We start from the raw sequence: 19,852 nt of genomic DNA on the forward strand, positions 1-19,852 counted from the left end.
AAGGCTGGTTTTCACTATGTCAAATTCAGTGGCATTTGTCGTCAAATAAGTGAAAACACATTGTCAAGTGGGATTAGGAAGCGGTCTATCGATTGATTTCGATCAGGATAGGTCTTTAGTCGGGTACGTGCCCTGCTAAATCGGCTATCTGTCAGTTTTTGGCCCATAATATTATCGGTAAAGGTATAGATAAAGGAGATAAAGTTGTGTCAAAATATGTCGGCAAGTTTTGGCGTCAAAATATGACATAGTGAAAACCAGTCTATAGATTTGTTTTCGTTTGTACTACATATCGTCGCCTGGGTAAAAGAGTGTCGTATGTTACGCACGTACGTATGACGCTTACGACAATCTTTTACCCAGGCGACGATATGTGCATATATACGNGCCAGAAATCCAAATTTTTTGATCCTTCATACAACCAAGACATAAATTCATTCAACAGACCCACAAACGGTGCAATCTAGAGCAAAACAACACCAAGTTGAACTAACGCTTTCAGATTTCTTTAAGAAACATCGGGCGAAAATTTCAACTGCTCCTGTAACACTACCTTATATAAGTTGGCCTTGCTATTATCCTCACATATGTTCATCAGAGTATACCAACGAAGGACGAGTTAATATAAGGAGATAGCGAGAGCACAAAACTACTCTAGAAAATTACACGTACAATGACAAACATGAAAAATTGTACAACAAACACATAAATTTTGACAATCAGTACAGTTCGCATTTATATCAACGAGCAGCTTAATAAGGCTGGTTTTCACTATGTCAAATTCAGTGGCATTTGTCGTCAAATAAGTGAAAACACATTGTCAAGTGGGATTAGAAAGCGGTCTATCGATTGATTTCGATCAGGATAGGTCTTTAGTCGGGTACGTGCCCTGCTAAATCGGCTATCTGTCAGTTTTTGGCCCATAATATTATCGGTAAAGGTATAGATAAAGGAGATAAAGTTGTGTCAAAATATGTCGGCAAGTTTTGGCGTCAAAATATGACATAGTGAAAACCAGTCTATAGATTTGTTTTCGTTTGTACTACATATCGTCGCCTGGGTAAAAGAGTGTCGTATGTTACGCACGTACGTATGACGCTTACGACAATCTTTTACCCAGGCGACGATATGTGCATATATACGCAAACATATGTACATACACAAACATATGTACATACATACAAATATATATACAACCATTCAAACATATGTACATACATGAAAACATTGCTGTCCATAAGTACATACATATGCCCATCAGTACATCAACGAAGCCTGTTTGCTTCATCATAAATATATTCATACAAACATATGTACATATGTACGAATGGATGTAGTTACGCGAAGCACGCTTGCATCATTTATACATATATTGCTTGGTAGCGGCAGAGCTGAAATGCGCAATGAGTTCGTTCATACATACATATATATGTATACATACCCTGCAGGAAATGGATCTAACTATAAGCTAACTTTAAGTTGATTAGGAAGGAGCTAAAAGTCACTTATTATCTGTATATTTTCTTTGACGAAAGCTAACTATATTTCTATGGCGATGGCCGCGAAATAGTCAAGGGTGGTTACCTCTGCATCAGATGTAGTCAAGGGTGGCTACCTCTGCATTTGATGTAACTAACTTCTAATTAGCTACTTTTGGACATAAAATATTAATAGGAAAAACAAAATATTTTTTTAATTTTTTTTTATTTTTTTATTTTTATTTACTTTATTTATTTTATTACATTTCATATTTGTTTACATATTCTGCTGTAATTCAACTCCGTCAGACATAACTTCAAAATGATAATATGAAACTTCGATGTTCCTTTTATTTGTCCTCAATTCGAAAAAGTATTTGTGAAGTCCAAGATATTTAAATAGAAACGCGTTTAAAGAAAACAATCTCCTTCATTACTCCTGCATTACTTGTCAACTAGTTTCAAGTCAGCTTTTTGTAGCTAACTACAGGTTATATATTTTATAGAAATCCCGCAAAAATGCTAACTACAAGTGGGTTATTTTTTATCAATTGATAATTTTTTTCTGCAGGGTATATATAAGTATACATACATACGTGCATTCAAACATACATATATACATATGTAGGTTCTCGTACCCGTCATGCGTAGCTTTATTTCTTTTTTCCCCTTCCCTATACTACCTATATCTTCCTTCTCACTCATGTAACGTTTTCAGTTTTAAAATTTCACCCTCCATTTTTGCGATACCGCCGCCTAAGAAGTTTCACTTCAAAAAATTTCAGCGGAATCCTAACAATGAANAGCTTTATTTCTTTTTTCCCCTTCCCTATACTACCTATATCTTCCTTCTCACTCATGTAACGTTTTCAGTTTTAAAAATTTCACCCTCCATTTTTGCGATACCGCCGCCTAAGAAGTTTCACTTCAAAAAATTTCAGCGGAATCGTAACAATGAAATTTTTGATGCTGTTTTTTTTAACTTTTTTCAAAGTTTGGTATAAGAAAAATTTGAATAAATGGACCAAAACTATTCCGATTTAGACTTATGAGGTGTTATTGGAAAGGCATTTTCTCATCCTTTTTATTTCTTTGCAAACAAACTAATTCAAAGTATGAAAGAGAAAGGTAGGATGAACGAGCGTCATTTTAAGTTGAATTAAGATGTGTTGGTATTTGAAAAAAAAAATAATAATGCATGAGAGTGGGAAAATATTTTCGCAATAATAGCTCATAAGTCTTAATCAGAATAGTTTTGGCCCATGTCTTCTTCTTCTCTTATTTGGCGCTGTAACCGCCTAAGCGATTTTGGCCGAGTCCAAAACAGCACGCCAGTCATTTCTCTTCTGTGCTAACTGACGCCAATTGTAAATGCCAAGTGAAGCCAAGTCCTTCTCCACCTGGTCTTTCCAACGCAGAGGAGGCCTTCCTCTTCCTCTGTTACCAGCATCGCGGCCCGCGTTGAATATTTTCAGAGCAGGAGCGTTTCTGTCCATCCGAACGACATGGCCAAGCCAGCGGAGCCGCTGAATTTTAATTCGCTGCACTATGTCTATATCGTTGTAAAGCTCATACAGCTCATCGTTAAATCGTCTGCGATATTCGCCATCACCAACGCGTAAAGGTCCGTAAATCTTTCGCAGAATCTTTCTCTCGAAAACTCCAAGAGCCGCCTCATCAGATGCTTTCATTGTCCATGCTTCCGCGCCATACACCAGCACAGGCATGATGAGTGACTTATAGAGTGTGATCTTTGTACGACGAGAGAGGACTTTACTTCTCAATTGCCTACTCAGCCCAAAGTAGCACTTGTTGGCAAGAGTGATTCTCCGTTGGATTTCAAGGCTGACATTATTATTGGTGTTAATGCTGGTTCCCAAATAAACGAAGTCGTCTACTTTTTCAAACTTGTAACTGTCAACAGTGACGTGGGTGCCAAGACGCGTATGCTCTGACTGTTTGTGTGCTGACAGGAGATACTTCGTTTTGTCCTCGTTCACCACCAGACCCATTCGCTTTGCTTCTCTATCCAATCCCGAGAAGGCAGAACAGACGTAGCCCTTGTTTTTACCGATAATATCGATGTCGTCGGCATACGCCAGCAATTGTACGCTCTTATAAAGTATTGTGCCTGAGCGGTTCAGTTCTGCGGCTCTTATTATCTTCTCCAACATAAGATTAAAGAAATCACACGAAAGGGAGTCCCCTTGTCTGAAACCTCGTTTGGTATCAAACGGCTCGGAGAGGTCCTTCCCTATTCTGACGGAGCTGGTGGTATTGCTCAACGTCATTTTACACAGCCGTATTAGTTTCGCGGGGATACCAAATTCAGACATCGCGGCATAAAGGCAACTTCTCTTCGTGCTGTCGAAAGCGGCTTTGAAATCGACAAATAGATGGTGTGTGTCGATCCTATTCTCGCGGGTCTTTTCCAAGATTTGGCGTATTGTGAATACCTGATCTATGGTGGATTTTCCAGGCCTAAAGCCACACTGATAAGGTCCAATCAGCTCGTTGACGGTGGGCTTCAGTCTTTCGCACAATACGCTCGATAAGACCTTGTAACCTATGCTTAGAAGGCTAATTCCGCGGTAGTTGGCGCGTATGGCGGGGTCGCCTTTCTTGTGGATTGGGCAGAGCACACTTAAATTCCAGTCGTCGGGCATGCGTTCATCTGACCATATTCTGCATACGAGCTGATGCATGCACCTCATCAGCTCCTCGCTGCCGTACTTGAATAGCTCGGCTGGCAGGCCGTCAGCTCCAGCAGCTTTGTTGTTTTTCAGCCGCGTAATCGCTATTCGTACCTCGTCATAGTCAGGCGGTGGGACAGCTACTCCATCATCATCGACTGGGGACTCGGGTTCGTCTTCCTCACTACTTTCAGCGCTGCTACCATTCAGTAGGTTATAAAAGTGTTCCCTCCACAATTTAAGTATATTCTGGACATCGGTCACTAGGTCGCCATTGTTGTTCTTACAGGAGTTCGCCCCGGTCTTGAAACCTTCCGTAAGTCGCCTAACCCTCTGGTAGAATTTTCGGGCGTTCTTCCTGTCGGCCAGCATCTCAAGCTCTTCGCACTCACGTATTTCGGCCTCTCTCTTCTTATTGCGGCAAATACGTCTCGCTTCCTTCTTCAGTTCCCTATAACGGTCCCACATGGCTCGCGTTGCGCCCGATCGCAGCGTGGCCCTGTAGGCGGCATCTTTTTTCTCTGCGGCTTCTTGACATTCCTCATCGTACCAGTTGTTCTTTCGGGCTCGCTGAAATCCAACTACTTCTTCGGCGGCGGTACTTAATGATCGGGAAATGTGGTTCCACTGCTCGCGTATGTCGGATTGTTGAAGAGTGCTCTCAGAGAGCAGGTGTGTGAGTCGAGTGGCGAATAAATTGGCCGTCTGTTGTGATTGCAGCTTTTCGACGTTAAGCTTTCCTTGCATTGTTGGGCGCACATTTTTTGCTGCACAGAGGCGGGTGCGTATCTTGGCTACAACAAGATAGTGGTCCGAGTCGATGTTTGGCCCTCGGAGTGTACGTACGTCCAAAACGCTTGAAGCATGCCTTCCGTCTATCACAACATGATCGATTTGGTTTCTCGTTTTTCGATCTGGAGACAGCCATGTAGCTTGGTGGATGTTCTTATGCTGGAACCTAGTACTACATATTACCATATTTCGGGCCCCGGCGAAGTCGATCAGCCTCAGTCCGTTATCGGACGTTTCGTCGTGGAGGCTGAATTTTCCGACAGTGGCGCCAAAGATCCCTTCCTTGCCCACCTTGGCATTAAAATCGCCAAGCACGATTTTGACATCGTGTCGGGGGCAGCGCTCATATGTACGTTCCAAGCGCTCATAGAAGAGATCCTTGGACGCCTCATCCTTCTCTTCCGTCGGGGCATGGGCGCAGATGAGCGAGATGTTGAAGAATCTAGCTTTGATGCGGATTGTGGCTAGACGTTCGTCCACCGGGGTGAACGCCAGTACTCGGCGACGGAGTCTCTCTCCTACCACGAATCCAACACCGAATTTGCGCTCCTTTACGTGGCAACTGTAGTAGACGTCGCAAGGCTTCACGCTTACTTTACCTTGCCCCGTCCATCGCATTTCTTGGATGGCGGTGATGTCAGCCTTTGTCTTCCCGAGGACATCAACCAGCCGGGCAGAGGCACCTTCCCCATTAAGGGTCCGGATATTCCAGGTGCATACCCTTAAATCATAGTCCTTTATACGTTTGCCGTGGTCGTCATCAGAAAAAGGGGGTCTCATCCGAGGCTTGTTGGAATTTTTCATTGGGCGGGGTTTTAACGTGGCGGGACCCAAACCCAGCGCACGCGAAGTTTTACGCCTTCTCACTTTAGCTCGCTCCCAAACGGGTGTTTGGTTGCTACCCAGAGGATACGTGGATATAAATATCCGGACGTTGTGAGCTGCGATTTGAACCGTACGCACAAGAATCGCTTCTGGCCACTCCCAGGTGAATGGCAGTCAAAAGTTTTCCACTTCTGCGCACGGAACCATCCTCCATTTGGCCCATGTATTCAAGGTAAAAACACAGCATCAAAAATCTCATTACTACGATTCCGTTGAAAATATTTTTATCCAGATTTTTTAAGCTTAAACTGTTTCGTCATCTGAGGCGATTTTTTTCAAAAAGTTCTTTAAGAACCTATTTTTATCTAAATGGAAATATTTTTCCGAAATATTTTGGTGAGCGTCTTCAAACATAATAAATTTTGTAATTCCTGCGGGAAAGTCGCAACTTTTTTGGTGATGCAGTCCAATGTACATACATACATACATATCAAGCCCTAACCGCCAAAAATATGTCAGCGGCATTTTGAAGAACTTTAAATTTTTATGCTCTAGGAACATTTCTACATCAAAAAGAAAATTTTGTAAAAAATATCCTTACATCTTTTTGGCGGTTAGGGCTCGATATGTGAAAATTACGTGATTGACGGAAAACTAACTCACACACGCTCGGCAGCAAAAATTTCAGTCACGCACGATCACGGAAGTTACGTGATTTTTCTCTCAAAACCGACACGACGTGTCACGTAGAAAATCACGTATTTTGCCCATGTCTAGTTTTGAATTCCGTCCTTTGAGCCTTTTGTGAGTAATATACAGGCCTTTGTACAAAGCTGNTTAGTGAACCATAACTGTGTTTGCTCTTGAGGAACATACATACGTTTAGGCACATGCTTTTCAAATAATTTATGTAAAGTAAAGTAAACAAGTAAGAGCAGCGCTGTCTTCGGCTATGCCGAAGGCTTCATACCTTTCATGAGTATCTGAAAATTTTACTTTAATAGATTACTGCATTTTAAATAAATTTTATATTTACAGAATACATAGATAGAGGAGATACATATATGTAAAACCATATCTAAACAATCAGAGGTATGGAAGATACCGTATATTGGTGCTATAAGTGATTTTCACTGCTGTGTTATCGGTATGTAAACCGGTAACACAATTTAATGGGTTTAGACTCCTACATAAAGGAGATATATCGTAATAACTGGTATCTGCACAATCAGAGGTATAAGAGATAAAGCTTATACAGTAGGGTGGAGTGAAAATTTTTTTTTTTTTAAATCGCTTTTGGCAGACCCGTAGAAAGTTGCCTTTCTACCCCAGAAATATGTGTGCAAAATATTATTTTCCTTATCGTATGTTTTGAGGTGCCCCAACGCCATTAAGTTTTGAAAAAAAAAAATGATACATTTAGAGGTGCCCCCAACATTATAAACTTAGAGAAATTCAAAATTTCTTATCGAAAAACACTAAAGTATAATATTGACAAATTAACGCTAAATCATATTCTGTGTCTTCCCGTTGGCAACAATTTGACTTTGAATAGTGCGCGGATAGGTGAGGGAGAAGAGGTGATTTCTCTGCACTTGTCAGTCGTTGCTCGAACGCTATTAAGTGAGCGCGTCGCGCGTGTTATTGTTATTCTACTTGTGAGGAACATTGATTTTAAACACTGCCGTTAAGGAAATAACACTCATGTAAGTAATATTTTCAAATTACTGTTTACAGATAAATACAATTCAGATCGTAATTAAATATTTTCGATGTGAGTTACACCTATTATTTCTCTTTGTTACAGTAAAATGTCGCAAGTCAAAACACGACAAACGACATGTTGTCCTGTGTTTGGTTTGCCAGAGAAGTTACCAGTGTCTCAATTACCAACTTATAATGATGTTATGAAGTATTACTTATTTATTAGATACGAATTAAAACCTGACAAAACAACAAAAGAGCCGACAGTTCATGATATATCCGAAAGATTGGCTACGGAAATTTTAGATATCTGGCGAAAAGCGTCGCTTCCCACTGTCAGCTTTAAGAGAGTACTACAACTTATTCGATCTTACCATGACAAGTATAGACGCTTACTAAAACCTTATCAGGACCGTCGAACGAACAAGAAATATCAAGAAAAGATAACTGAATTTGTTACTGAGTCCCAAAGGTTATTTGATATTTGCAGTTGCAAATGCAAACTTACTAACTCAAAATGTACTTGCTCAAAAGACAGCCGTGTTCCCAAGGAAGAAGTATCTTTCTTAATTGATCAAAGAACTACGAGAAAAATGATGATAGGCGGGGTAGATTTGGTTGCGACAGTAAAAAATATGAAAAAAATAAAAAGACAAGAAAAAGAATTACTGCGTAACAAAGAGATAATGGATCCTAACCAGCCGTCTTGTTCTCGTTCTTTGCCTGATGACTTAACGATCGAAAGTACCAGTTCAAGCAATAATAGCGTAGCTTCTAGCCATTATCAATCGCCAAAACAAATAGCTGCTCCGCCATCAAAGAAAAAGGGATTAAATTTACCATCATTAGCTCTCGCCTGTGATCGTACTGGAGTCTCTGACAGAACAGCTGCTATTATAGCTTCTTCTGTGTTAAAAGATGTTGGAATTATTACATCAAAGGATCCAAGTGCTGTCATTGATCGTTCAAAATTGCGCCGTGAAAGAACGAAAGTCAGATCGGCATTACAAGATGCAGATTGCAATAAAAGTATACGCGGTATTTATTTTGATGGCAGAAAAGATAAGACTTTAGTAAGCACTCAGAAGAAAGGCAAATTTTATAGAAAAAGAACTACAGAAGACCATTATGTGATTTTATCAGAACCAGGAAGTGATTACTTCGGGCATGTTACGTGTGAGTTGGGAACTGCTAAAGGTATTGAAAGAACCATAATAAATTATTTGAGAAAAAAATCGGTGAAATTGGATGAATTAGTTGTTGTTGGTTGCGATGGTACAGTCGTGAATACAGGTTTCAAAGGAGGTGTTGTTCGGTTAATGGAAGAAGAACTTAATAAACCATTACAATGGTTTGTCTGCCAGTTACATTCGAATGAGTTACCATTGCGACATCTTTTATTGCATTTGGATGGAAAAACTACAGGGCCTAAATGCTTTTCAGGTCCTATTGGATCTGAATTACAAAAATGTGAATCAATGCCAATTGTCCAATTTACCACCATTCCCTCCATATTACCTGAAGTCACTAAAAATGAGTTGAGTACCGACCAAAAATATCTTTACGATGTGATGACAGCTATCAGCACTGGCATTTTTTCTCCCGATTTAGCTAATATTACACCTGGACCTCTTAACCATTCTAGATGGCTTACAACAGCAAATAGAATCTTAAGATTATATGCTACTAAAACAGACCCCGAAGAAAATTTAGTGATATTAGCTACGTTTGTAATGAGAGTTTATGGTCCAATGTGGTTCACAATAAAATGTAATCCCTCATGTACAAACGGAGCTAAGCACCTGTGGCAAACAATAAGCCTAACTCGATATTTGAACGAGCCTTTAAAGAAAATCATTGATAAGGTGATCCAACGAAATGGATATTTCGGTCATCCAGAAAGTATTCTTATTGCTATGCTTGCAGACGACAGAGAAATTATACGTAAGCTGGCTTATCAGCGAATTTTGAAAGCAAGAGCAGAGAATACTCAAGAGCTTCGTACTTTTAAAGTGCCTGCTTTAAACTTCGATGCCAAAGATTATACCGACTTAATTACGTGGCAAGACTGTAAGATAACTGAGCCACCTCTGACTTCTAATTTATCTGACGAAACCTTGAAAGAGATTGTCAAAAGTGGGTTGACTACGTGCCAGAATATCAAAGATTTTCCATGCCATACCCAAGCCGTAGAGCGCGTTATCAAATTGGTGACAGAAGCTTCAAGTGCAGTTTGTGGAGAAAATAAACGAGATGGTTTTATAAGGGCAAGACTATTATCACGACAGCAAATGCCTAATTTTGAAACAAAAAAACAATTTAATACTAAATAATCTACTTATTTCTGATTTTTTTCATTCCTTTATAAAATAATTTTTGTAATTTTTCTTAATAAAAAATATTAAAACAACTCATCAGGCTTTTATTTAACCTATCACAAAGTAGTTTGTTTTATAATAGACTTGAAAGTCATACAAATACTTTCATTAAAAAATAAATCAAAGCTTGTAAAAAAAAAATTTTGTTCTAATTTTCAATTGGGTTGGGGCACCTCAAAACATCAAGACAAGTAAACAATTTTTTGAATACTGAATTCTCTCATTGAACGACAACTTTTTATCACTATTCCATTCAAAAAAAACGAAAAAAATTTTTTTTCATACAACATCACTCCACCCTATTATACAGCGTAGATTTTGACGATTTTCTCAGTAGGCTTTGTATTATTATTTATAGAATAGCTAACGAAATTTATCTGTGTTAGCAGTCCAAATAAAGCAGTTTTACGGTAAAACGGCATATCTGAACAATCGGTTGTATGGAGGATATAAATAGGTTACAGTGACCCGATCTTTGTTAATTTTACTGTAAACTTTCTGTTGGTAATTAGTGTAAATATTGCGAAATTCTCATAGATTGCATACAAACAGATGGACAGACAGACAGACAGACAGACAGACAGACAGACATACGGATAGACGGACAGACGGGCATGGCTAAATCGACTCAGCTCGACGTTCTGATCATTTAAGTATACATTTTAATGGGTCTATCTCTTCTTATTCTGGTACTTACAAACATCGGACCAAAGTTATAATACCATTTCATGCTCATGAAAGGTATAAAAATAAGTTAAGACCTTTCTATACCAAGGTAACGATGTAACAATAATGGCCTATAAAACTGTACACTCAAAAATGTTTATAATTTTTGTACAAAGTTTGAAATGTGTATTTGTATGGTACTTGTTATATAATGCGCTAGACTTTTATAAAAAAATGTGAAACATGGAATAAACTAAAGAAATATAACCAAAACTGGTCAGAATAAAAAGTTTATATTATTTCTTTCACCACTTTACATAAATGCACTATGTATGTGCATATAAATATTTACATAAATGCAAATGTACATATGTAAGTCATAAGTTTGCTTAAGGTTATAAATATGCAAATATTACCTGAAACTTCTGCTTCAAATAAACGCAAGATAATATAAAACATAGTACAGGGATGAAGTTCCACAAAAAAGAGCTCCAAATGCTTGTACTAAACACAGCTACTAATGCTCCGACCATCATCAGGAAGATGGTGCCTGGTCCCAAGATTGTACCAACCATAAGCATTGCCTGATATGCGATGTACGGCATTGAAATAGAACTATTGTTCTTTACAACTATGTCTGCATCGGATAACAAATCAAATATGTTAGCAATAGTAGAGGGCACCCAACGGCGACGCTGATTATAAAATTCATTAAACATCTCTGGTGAATGTGTGTAAGCGTCCGAAGCGGCTGAATACTCGACGCGAAAGCCCTGCTTCAAAATCAATGTGCATAACCATCGATCCTCACCTTGGTCGTACTGAACATAATGCATGGGCTCACTTGATACCGTTGTGTACTTCTTGATCACGCTATTTTCCATAAGTGCACTGCCACGAAAGAGACTAAAACATCCCGGACTGCAGAGCACACAGCCAATGACGTGCTCTGTGGCTTTTTGGAGCCAATGGCCTATGGCATATTCGAAAATTTGGTACCATACCATGGGTCCACGTCCAACGGGGTGAATTCGTCCACAAGCTGCACCCAACTCATCTATGGCTTTCATGCGGTCAATTAAAAGCTGCACGGCCTGTGGTTGGAAATCGATATCACCATCCAATGCCAAGAGGAATGTGTTCTCCGCGATAACGGCTTTGCGCCGTGCAGATATACCTTCTAACTCCATTATTCGAAAGCCAAGTAAATAATACATGTACATAACTTGAGACCAACGCTTCTTGTGCCTGATTTTGTCTTTATTTTTCAAATGAGCAATCATTTTGGATCGACCAGGCAAAGTCCATATGAGGCGACCACCATAAGGAGTTTCAGTTTTGACTGGAGGTTTTATTTTCATATTGACACCATAAACCTCAAAACATGCCTTCTCAATGCTGATAATTAATGTTTTAACATATTCGTTCATCGGAGGATTTCGAGAATTTTCACACAACTTTTCATCCAACACGAACGCGTCATCAAAGAAGATATTTGCTAATGAGATATAGAAGCAGAAACATTATTATTAAAACAACGCGTGGGTAGAGAAAAATTCTTAGCCTAGATGTCCCTTTTTCAAAGAATTGGCGACGCGAAGTTTTATTTGAAGCTTTTTTATTTGCATTTTAATAGTTTTGGGCAAATATTTTCATAGTTTTAGGCCCAGTTAAGCTGTTAAAGTGTACAGACTCGCAGCCTATATATATATGTATGTATGTATATATCGCACACCGTGTTCAAAGAGTCACAACTCGAAATAATACGTTTGTCAGAAAATGTGAAAAACCATTTCTTAGCACATGATAATCATATGGGCAAGGGCGACTTTACCTTAGGTTTTTTTTAACAAATTATAACAAAAATGTGCTCCAGCTTTTGCTGAAAGGTAAATAAAAGCTCTGTGTACATTTGTAGTACATAATTTCAAAAATTCAAAATTTTGAGTTGTGACTCTTTTGAAGACCGTGTGCGATTTTTGGGTCATTATCAGAACGGATATTTATATTCATTAATAAAAATGAACAAAAATCCGAAATTACATATCGCACACCTAGATCTGAAGTGCGATCAACTAAAAAAAAACGCATTTTTCATAAAACATGAAACATATTACCTGATCTCTGTGCACTGCAGGAGTTTTCCGTCTTCATCATGCTCTTCAAATGTACACAGAAGAAATACGTTTTAGGGATCTTGCGTTTTAATCATATATTTGGGCTTAAATTTGGATTTTTTGAGTTATCTCTCTTTTGTTTGACAAATGTGTGTATATTTTTAAGTTATTTTGAGTTGAACCCATTTTGATGAATTTGTAGTTGATTTTCTTTTAAAGAGTCAACGTAAATTTATACTGGGCAACATTTTCAGTTCATTTATAACAATCCAAAACACAGTACACTACTCAGAAATTGTAGTTATTCGTCAGATTGTAGTTATTCATCAACCCGTGCAGACGTGTTTTTCTCAAGCTCACGGTTATCTTATTACTTAAATTTTTACATTGTGCGATAGTGATACGATTGCTCTGATCGTCTTGCTTGGACACTTTTAATACTTTATTATTATCATGTCGTGTGGATGTGGTCAAAAAGTTGACCGTAACCATCAACAAAAAATTCAATGTGTCAAGTGCAGTGTAATTTTTCATCTAAAATGTGAAAATCTCCTACCGGCTGATATTGAATATATGCAAAAGTCGAACAAGCAATATTGTTGTAAAAAATGCACAAAAGCGCGCCGAAATTCTATTCCCGCATCTCCCCCTCGCTCAACTACTCCGTCCAAAGATGTTGTCTCGGCTACCAACAACTCCGCTAATTCAGCGACCGCAAATAACTCTCCGCTGCCAGCTACTTCGGTCACCGATTGCAACAAAGAATTAACTTTGCAGGCTGTTCTCAACGAAATTCGATCTCTTAGATCTGACCATGAAAAACTATCTCAATAATTAGCTCTTTGCAAAGCGAAAAGAAATTGTTGATAAAAAAAGTTGAAGATCTGCAGATAGAAGTGCAAGCTGTTCGCCGCAAACTTTGTGATTTTGATGTCGCAGCCTCAATCCCCTCTATTGCTAATGACATAAAAGATATCCGCAACGATTTCAATAAAATGCACGAAGTTATAACTACAGCCTCTGGAAACGGGCAGGCACATGATATACACTCAACGCCGCCACTTTTACCTCCTGCTCCACCTACTTCCTATGCTTCTGCTGCTGCTCTTTCTGCTACTGCCATTCGTGCCGTTGATACTCTCGCTGCATCTGACTCACGTAATGATACCAACTCCAACAACCTCTCACTTGCTGCTTTGCGGAATTCCAATGTATACAATAAAGCGAAAAAGCAAATTTCTTCTGTTCCGTGGCCCCCTCCGCCTTCGTTGGCTGTATCTCCTAACAACCAGCCAGGGCAGTGGGACAACGATGACAATTTCATACCTGTTGGCGCTAGGAATAGAAGAGCAAAACGGAATGCGAATAACACTGTTGTTGGACGCAATGAAAGTCGCGTATTGGATGTAATTGTCAATTTAAAGTGGGTACATTTGTCTTATTTCAATACCACTGTGACCGCTGAAAACATTATGAGCTATGTACATGATCACGCTGCTATTGATAAGAGCGATCTGAGATGCTATGCCTTAGTAAAGAAAGATGCCGAAATTGAAGGACTGAAGAGAGTATCGTTCAAACTTGGTGTAGCAAACAAATATTACGATAAACTTTTCGACCCATCGCTTTGGCAAGAGAACATAAGAGTACGGCCGTTCTTAAATTTTCCAAGAGAAGAAGAGAAACCGCAGCAGGCCTAGCGAACGCCAACGCTGTTAGTAATTCATCGGATGCTGCAGAATTCCTTCTCTATTATCAAAATGCTGGTGGTATAAGAACCAAAATGCTGCCATTGTTGTTGTTTTCATCGTCGGCTCTCTATGATATCATAGTCTTAACTGAAACTTGGCTTTCTGAATGCCATCATACTGCAGAAATGTTCGATTGCCAAGTGTATAACGTATATCGCAAAGACAGATGTCCCCGCACAACTGGTGTCTCTAAAGGTGGCGGTGTACTTGTTGCCGTTCGTTCGAGTCTACCCAGTAGGCAAATAACCCTGTCTTCTGAAATGAGTTCAGACCATCGTTATAGATAAATTGCATGAATTATTCATTGCAGTAAGTTACATACCGCCATTAAGTCCAATTGAATTGTATAAAATACATAGAAGTAATTGTTGCTCGATATTGAATAGTCTAAATGATAATCAAAACATTATAATATTGGGTGACTTCAATTTGCCAAATGTTAAATGGTGGTTTGATGATGACGTTAAGCAATTTTTGCCATATGATGTAACAAGCGAGAGTGAATGTGAGGTACTCGACACCTTCGCTGAGTTTAACCTCTCTCAAATAAATAGAGTTCATAATGACAAAAATCGTATTCTTGATTTAGTGTTTACTAATAATGATCTTAAATCCGACGTCGAATCCCTCTCTTCACCCCCTCTTTCAAACTCTATGCATCACAAAGCACTATGTATACGCTTTGAATTTATAAATTATTTAAAATCAGTTATTTATAATTGTAAGAACTATAATTTCATTACAGCCAAATTCACTGAGATATCACGCTCCCTGAATTCTGTTGATTGGGAATCTGCCTTAGACAAAGCTCTATTGTCACAGGCCTACGACGTATTTCGGGACAACCTGGAAGCGGCAATTGAAAAGTTCGTACCTATGAAGCCAGTAAAAAAATTTGTCCAAACCAGCCTGGTATAACTCTAGGCTTATTAATATAAACAACAAGAAAACTAAGGCGTACAAGCTGTATCGCAAATCGAAAGACAATTTTGAACTTTTTGAAGCCTACAGTAGTTTACAAAAAGAGTTTGACGCTCTGAATAAATTTTTATACCAGAGCTATATATTGAAAATTGAGAGCGAAATAAGATTAAATAGTAAACGGTTTTGGCAGTTTATAAACAGCAAAAAGAAAAACACCGGAATTCCTGATCTGATGCATTATTTGGGTGAATCCTCGACGGACGTTCAAACTATTTGTAACCTGTTTGCCTCCTTCTTCCGCTCTGTTTATGTTCCTCAGTCTGAAACCGGAACAGTCAATAATTTACATAGCAGCACACTTCTGCCTGAAGGCTTACAGCTTTCAGCTGAAGAAGTTCTAGCTGGCCTTTTGGATTTGCCAAATGACCCAAATCCTGGAGAAGACGGTTTCCCTCCTACTTTATTAAAGAACTGCGCTTCAGCGTTAGCTCTGCCTCTATCAATTATCTTTAACAAATCCCTATCATTAGGGGAATTCCTACATAATTGGAAAAAGTCCTTCATTAAACCTATTCATAAGTCTGGGAGCAAGTCGGACATACAAAATTATCGTCCAATCTGTAAAATTTCAAGTATACCAAAACTTTTCGAAAAACTTGTCCATGATAGGATTGTTTTCCAGATTTCTGGGCTCATATCGCCTTACCAGCACGGATTCATTAAGGGTAGAACCACTTCTTCAAACTTGGCCTTATTTTCAAATTTTATTTTAAAACAATTCGAGATAGGTCAACAATGCGATGTCATTTTCACCGACTTCTTGAAAGCCTTTGATAAGGTGAGTCATAAAACACTACTAGGAAAGCTGGAATCAATTGGACTTCATGCTAGCACGCTTAAGTGGCTTGCATCTTATCTTGCTGATAGGACCCAATTCGTCCGTATAAATAACACTAAATCAGATGTGATTAAAGCCACTTCTGGTGTACCACAAGGCAGCCACCTGAGACCGTTACTTTTCTTGATCTTTGTCAATGATATTCCCGACGTTTTCTTAACATCTCGTTGTCTAATGTACGCAGATGACTTGAAGATATACAGTCGCATTGAAAACACGTCCGACTGCATTAAACTTCAAGATGACTTACTCAGATTGCAAGTATGGTGTGATGCTAACTGCTTACCTCTCAACGTTGGTAAATGCCAGTATATGTCCTTCAGTAGACGTAAAGTGACAATTTACTATCATTATAGGTTGGGCTCTGCCACTCTCACTAAAATTTATGAAAGGAAAGATCTGGGGGTCATCTTTTCTTCGAAAATGTCCTTTTCTAAACATATAGATTTGATGATAACCAAGTCCAGGTCTATGCTCGGCTTCTTAATGAGAAATTCAAATGAATTCCGGGACCTTTTCACTCTCAAGAGCTTGTATTTTGCATTTGTAAGATCCAATCTTGAGTATTGCAGCATCGTTTGGGCTCCTTTATATTCGGGTTCATCCTTAAGGATTGAGAAGGTCCAGAAACGCTTTACTAGATATGCCATTCACTCTCTGAATTGGAATTGTAGTACGCCTAATTATAAGAGTAGGTGCCTTATGCTGGCATTGCCGACATTACAAATGCGTAGACAAATTTCCTCGATAATGTTTATTAGGGACATAGTCACGAGTCACATCAATTGCAACCTCTTGCTTGAGCTTATTCATTTCAATTGTCCTGTTCGGGATCTCAGATTCAGCGACATGTTCTATTTACCTTATTGCAAGACCAACTTCATGGTTAATGAGCCGCTTACACGTTGTCTAAGGCAGACTAACCATGTTTGTAAAAATTTAGATGTATTCTCAAATTCTTGTGAGTGTTTTAAATCTAAACTAAATCTCAGGATGCATTTTTTAAATTTTAATTAGTCTATATATTTTATGGTAGGTCTATGTTTACACATTTTTATTGTTCACTATTACTTTTTATATTTTTAGTAATCTATTTGAGTTGTACTCTAATTGATGAATTAAATAAATAAATAAAATAAAAAATAAAATGTATTAAAAACATGAAAAGTAATGACAGTCTTCTTTTATCCTTTTTCTTTACAGGTACACTTGTCGTCAGCTGAGTTAAGTGAAATTTTGACCAGTTTTTGGCTTTTTTTTTGTTTATTTAATGTTGATAATATTTTTACAAAACTCTAACATATGGGTATTTTCATAAGTCACATATGTTTCAATGAGATACAAACAAGGAAAAACATTTGTTTTCTTTTACTTTTTTTAGACCCTTGTGTTTCACATAATTAGCTCTATATTTAGTCGAAAACGAAAACAATCGAACCGCATGGTCCTTAAATATAAGCAATTAAAGAGAGTGTCGTTACGTGACAAAACCTGGAAGTTGATTTTTTTCTTTTCCTAAAAAATCGCAAAACTCTGCTCTTTCCATGAAACTTGCTTTAATAGGATTTGGAGTAGTTTTAGGTGTTTTTGGAGTTTTTTGAACTAATGCTACTTGTTTCAATTTTCTTTTACAACCCCAAGTGTGAAACGTTACGTGACTTGGCGTCAGGTGACCTAAATTTCTTTTAAATGAATTTTTAATGCAAATAAAACATGCATTTTACGTCGAATATACTTTATGTTTTGACTTCAGTGCCAATACAGGGTAATTTTATGATTTATTATGTTTCTACTACATACGCCTAATTCGAACCAAATCGGACCATAAATACGGTTTTTCAAAATATCTCGACCTTGGCGCCACCTAGCAAGACCATTTTACGCAAAAATTTTTCTACTTACATAGCCAGTATATATTTAAATAAAATAATGTAAAAAAATATTTTTTTAAAACAAGTTTTTGTTTGACATGTACATACAAACAAAGGAACAAAATAAAATAGTGTAACAAAAGATTTTTTAGCTAGAACATTTTTTTAAAACTGTAGATCTCGGCACTTAACAAACTCCTGCCTATCGTGACTCGGCGCAAAAATTTAAAATATTGGTTCCGTACGTCATGCGGACTGCGCCCCTCGTGCGGATGGGCGGGAATGGAGGGTAAAAACCGTTGGGATTATTATTATTAAGGTGTTGCCTATTTGCTACATATAAAAAAATTGTCTTACATTTTTAGTTTGTATAAACTTACATACATGCACGATTGCACAAATAATTATGAATTCTTTAAGTAGGAATTATAACTCGCATCCAATAATGGATTAAAAAAAGCGATGAGAAAAGATGGCCGATTGTATCGCGATAGTAACCACCATTAATCGATAGTGGTGACAAATTGAAACTATCGATACTTTCGATAGTGCCATGGATAGTTTTGCAGCTCTCCTTTCCTGGCTGGTATTTGTGTGGGCCAAATTCTTCAGGGATATTTGGTCCTCACAAGTGTAACTAAAGATTTTTTGGGAAGAAATTTTTTTTAAAACTGCACTAAAATATAATAAAATAAAATAAGTTAAGCTTTCGTTAAAGTTACTAAAAGCCAAATACTGAAAGGAGTTACTCAAGCGCTACTTCTTACGTTTCTTTCTGCCGGCCCGGTATTTCGAACGCCTCGAGGACGACATACGGCACAGAAGGCAGCACCCACGGGAGAAGTATAAGGATTGTGTGATCGCGATATAAAACCTGATGCGACACGCCGGGTATAGCAGCGAGCAGCGTTTGTGTACAAAATTCCATGCAAATCCGCTCAGTCGTTTCCGTGTGATGGTTTCCCAAACATCCAAACATACAAATCTTTACATTTATAATATTAGTAGAATAGGATTAGTAGGATAGGATAGTAGGATTAGTAGGATACTGCAGTAAATATTTGTATAGTAGGGAGATTTTTTTCAAATTAGATAAATATACTGTTTTTGAACATTGAATTAACGTTTGAAGAAAGGGTGCGATAGTAGACTCCAGTTATAAGATTATAAATTAAATTTCAAAGAGAAAGTCGGTACTTTACATATTTTCTAATTACCTTCGAAAAGATATTAACTAACACCCACCTCAAACAAAATAAACAATGCTTCATAGATCGAAATTTTTTTTGAAAATCTTACTTCATAAAGCTCTTTAAATATTGTGGGATCAACTTCTGAAATAACGTTAAATTACAGGCATCTAACCAGGGTTGCCACTTTGGTAAATTGTTACCAAAATTGGTAGAAAAAAATGGGTGCGTAAACAGGTAAATTTTTTCTCATTTTGGTAGATTTTTGACGAACTTTCCGTTCCCGATTTATTTTTCGTAGTTATCTTTAAATATATTATACATTTATTTGCATACTTTTTATACAATTACATACGTATAAATGTATATCGATATTAGGCGAACATATCGCGCTCCATTCAAAACTAATTTTACTGTAATCCCGAGGAGCTTTTGATTGCCTAAATATTTTAAATGATTATTTAAATATAAGGAAAAAATTGACAGGTATGTAATTACGTACTATGATTGTTCGCAAAAAAAATTAAATCAACGCCATTTTTTATCAATGGAAAAAAAATCAACG

At 37.9% G+C, this 19,852-nt stretch overlaps 1 protein-coding gene across 3 annotated transcripts in view; it reads right to left on the minus strand.

Moving 5' to 3' along the window:
* Chs2 (Chitin synthase 2) overlaps positions 1 to 19,852 on the minus strand; it is a 261,613-nt gene that overhangs the window by 117,065 nt on the left and 124,696 nt on the right. For all 3 annotated transcript variants that reach the window (XM_017625143.1, XM_017625159.1, XM_017625154.1), the window contains one exon: positions 10,953 to 12,034. In XM_017625143.1, the coding sequence (XP_017480632.1) occupies positions 10,953 to 12,034 (1,082 nt within the window). The remainder of the gene's footprint in view (positions 1 to 10,952; positions 12,035 to 19,852) is intronic.

This window comes from Rhagoletis zephyria, unplaced genomic scaffold (genome assembly GCF_001687245.7).
Source record: "Rhagoletis zephyria isolate East Lansing unplaced genomic scaffold, Rhagoletis_zephyria_1.1 Rzeph_scaffold_00060, whole genome shotgun sequence".
Classification (NCBI taxonomy): domain Eukaryota; kingdom Metazoa; phylum Arthropoda; class Insecta; order Diptera; family Tephritidae; genus Rhagoletis; species Rhagoletis zephyria.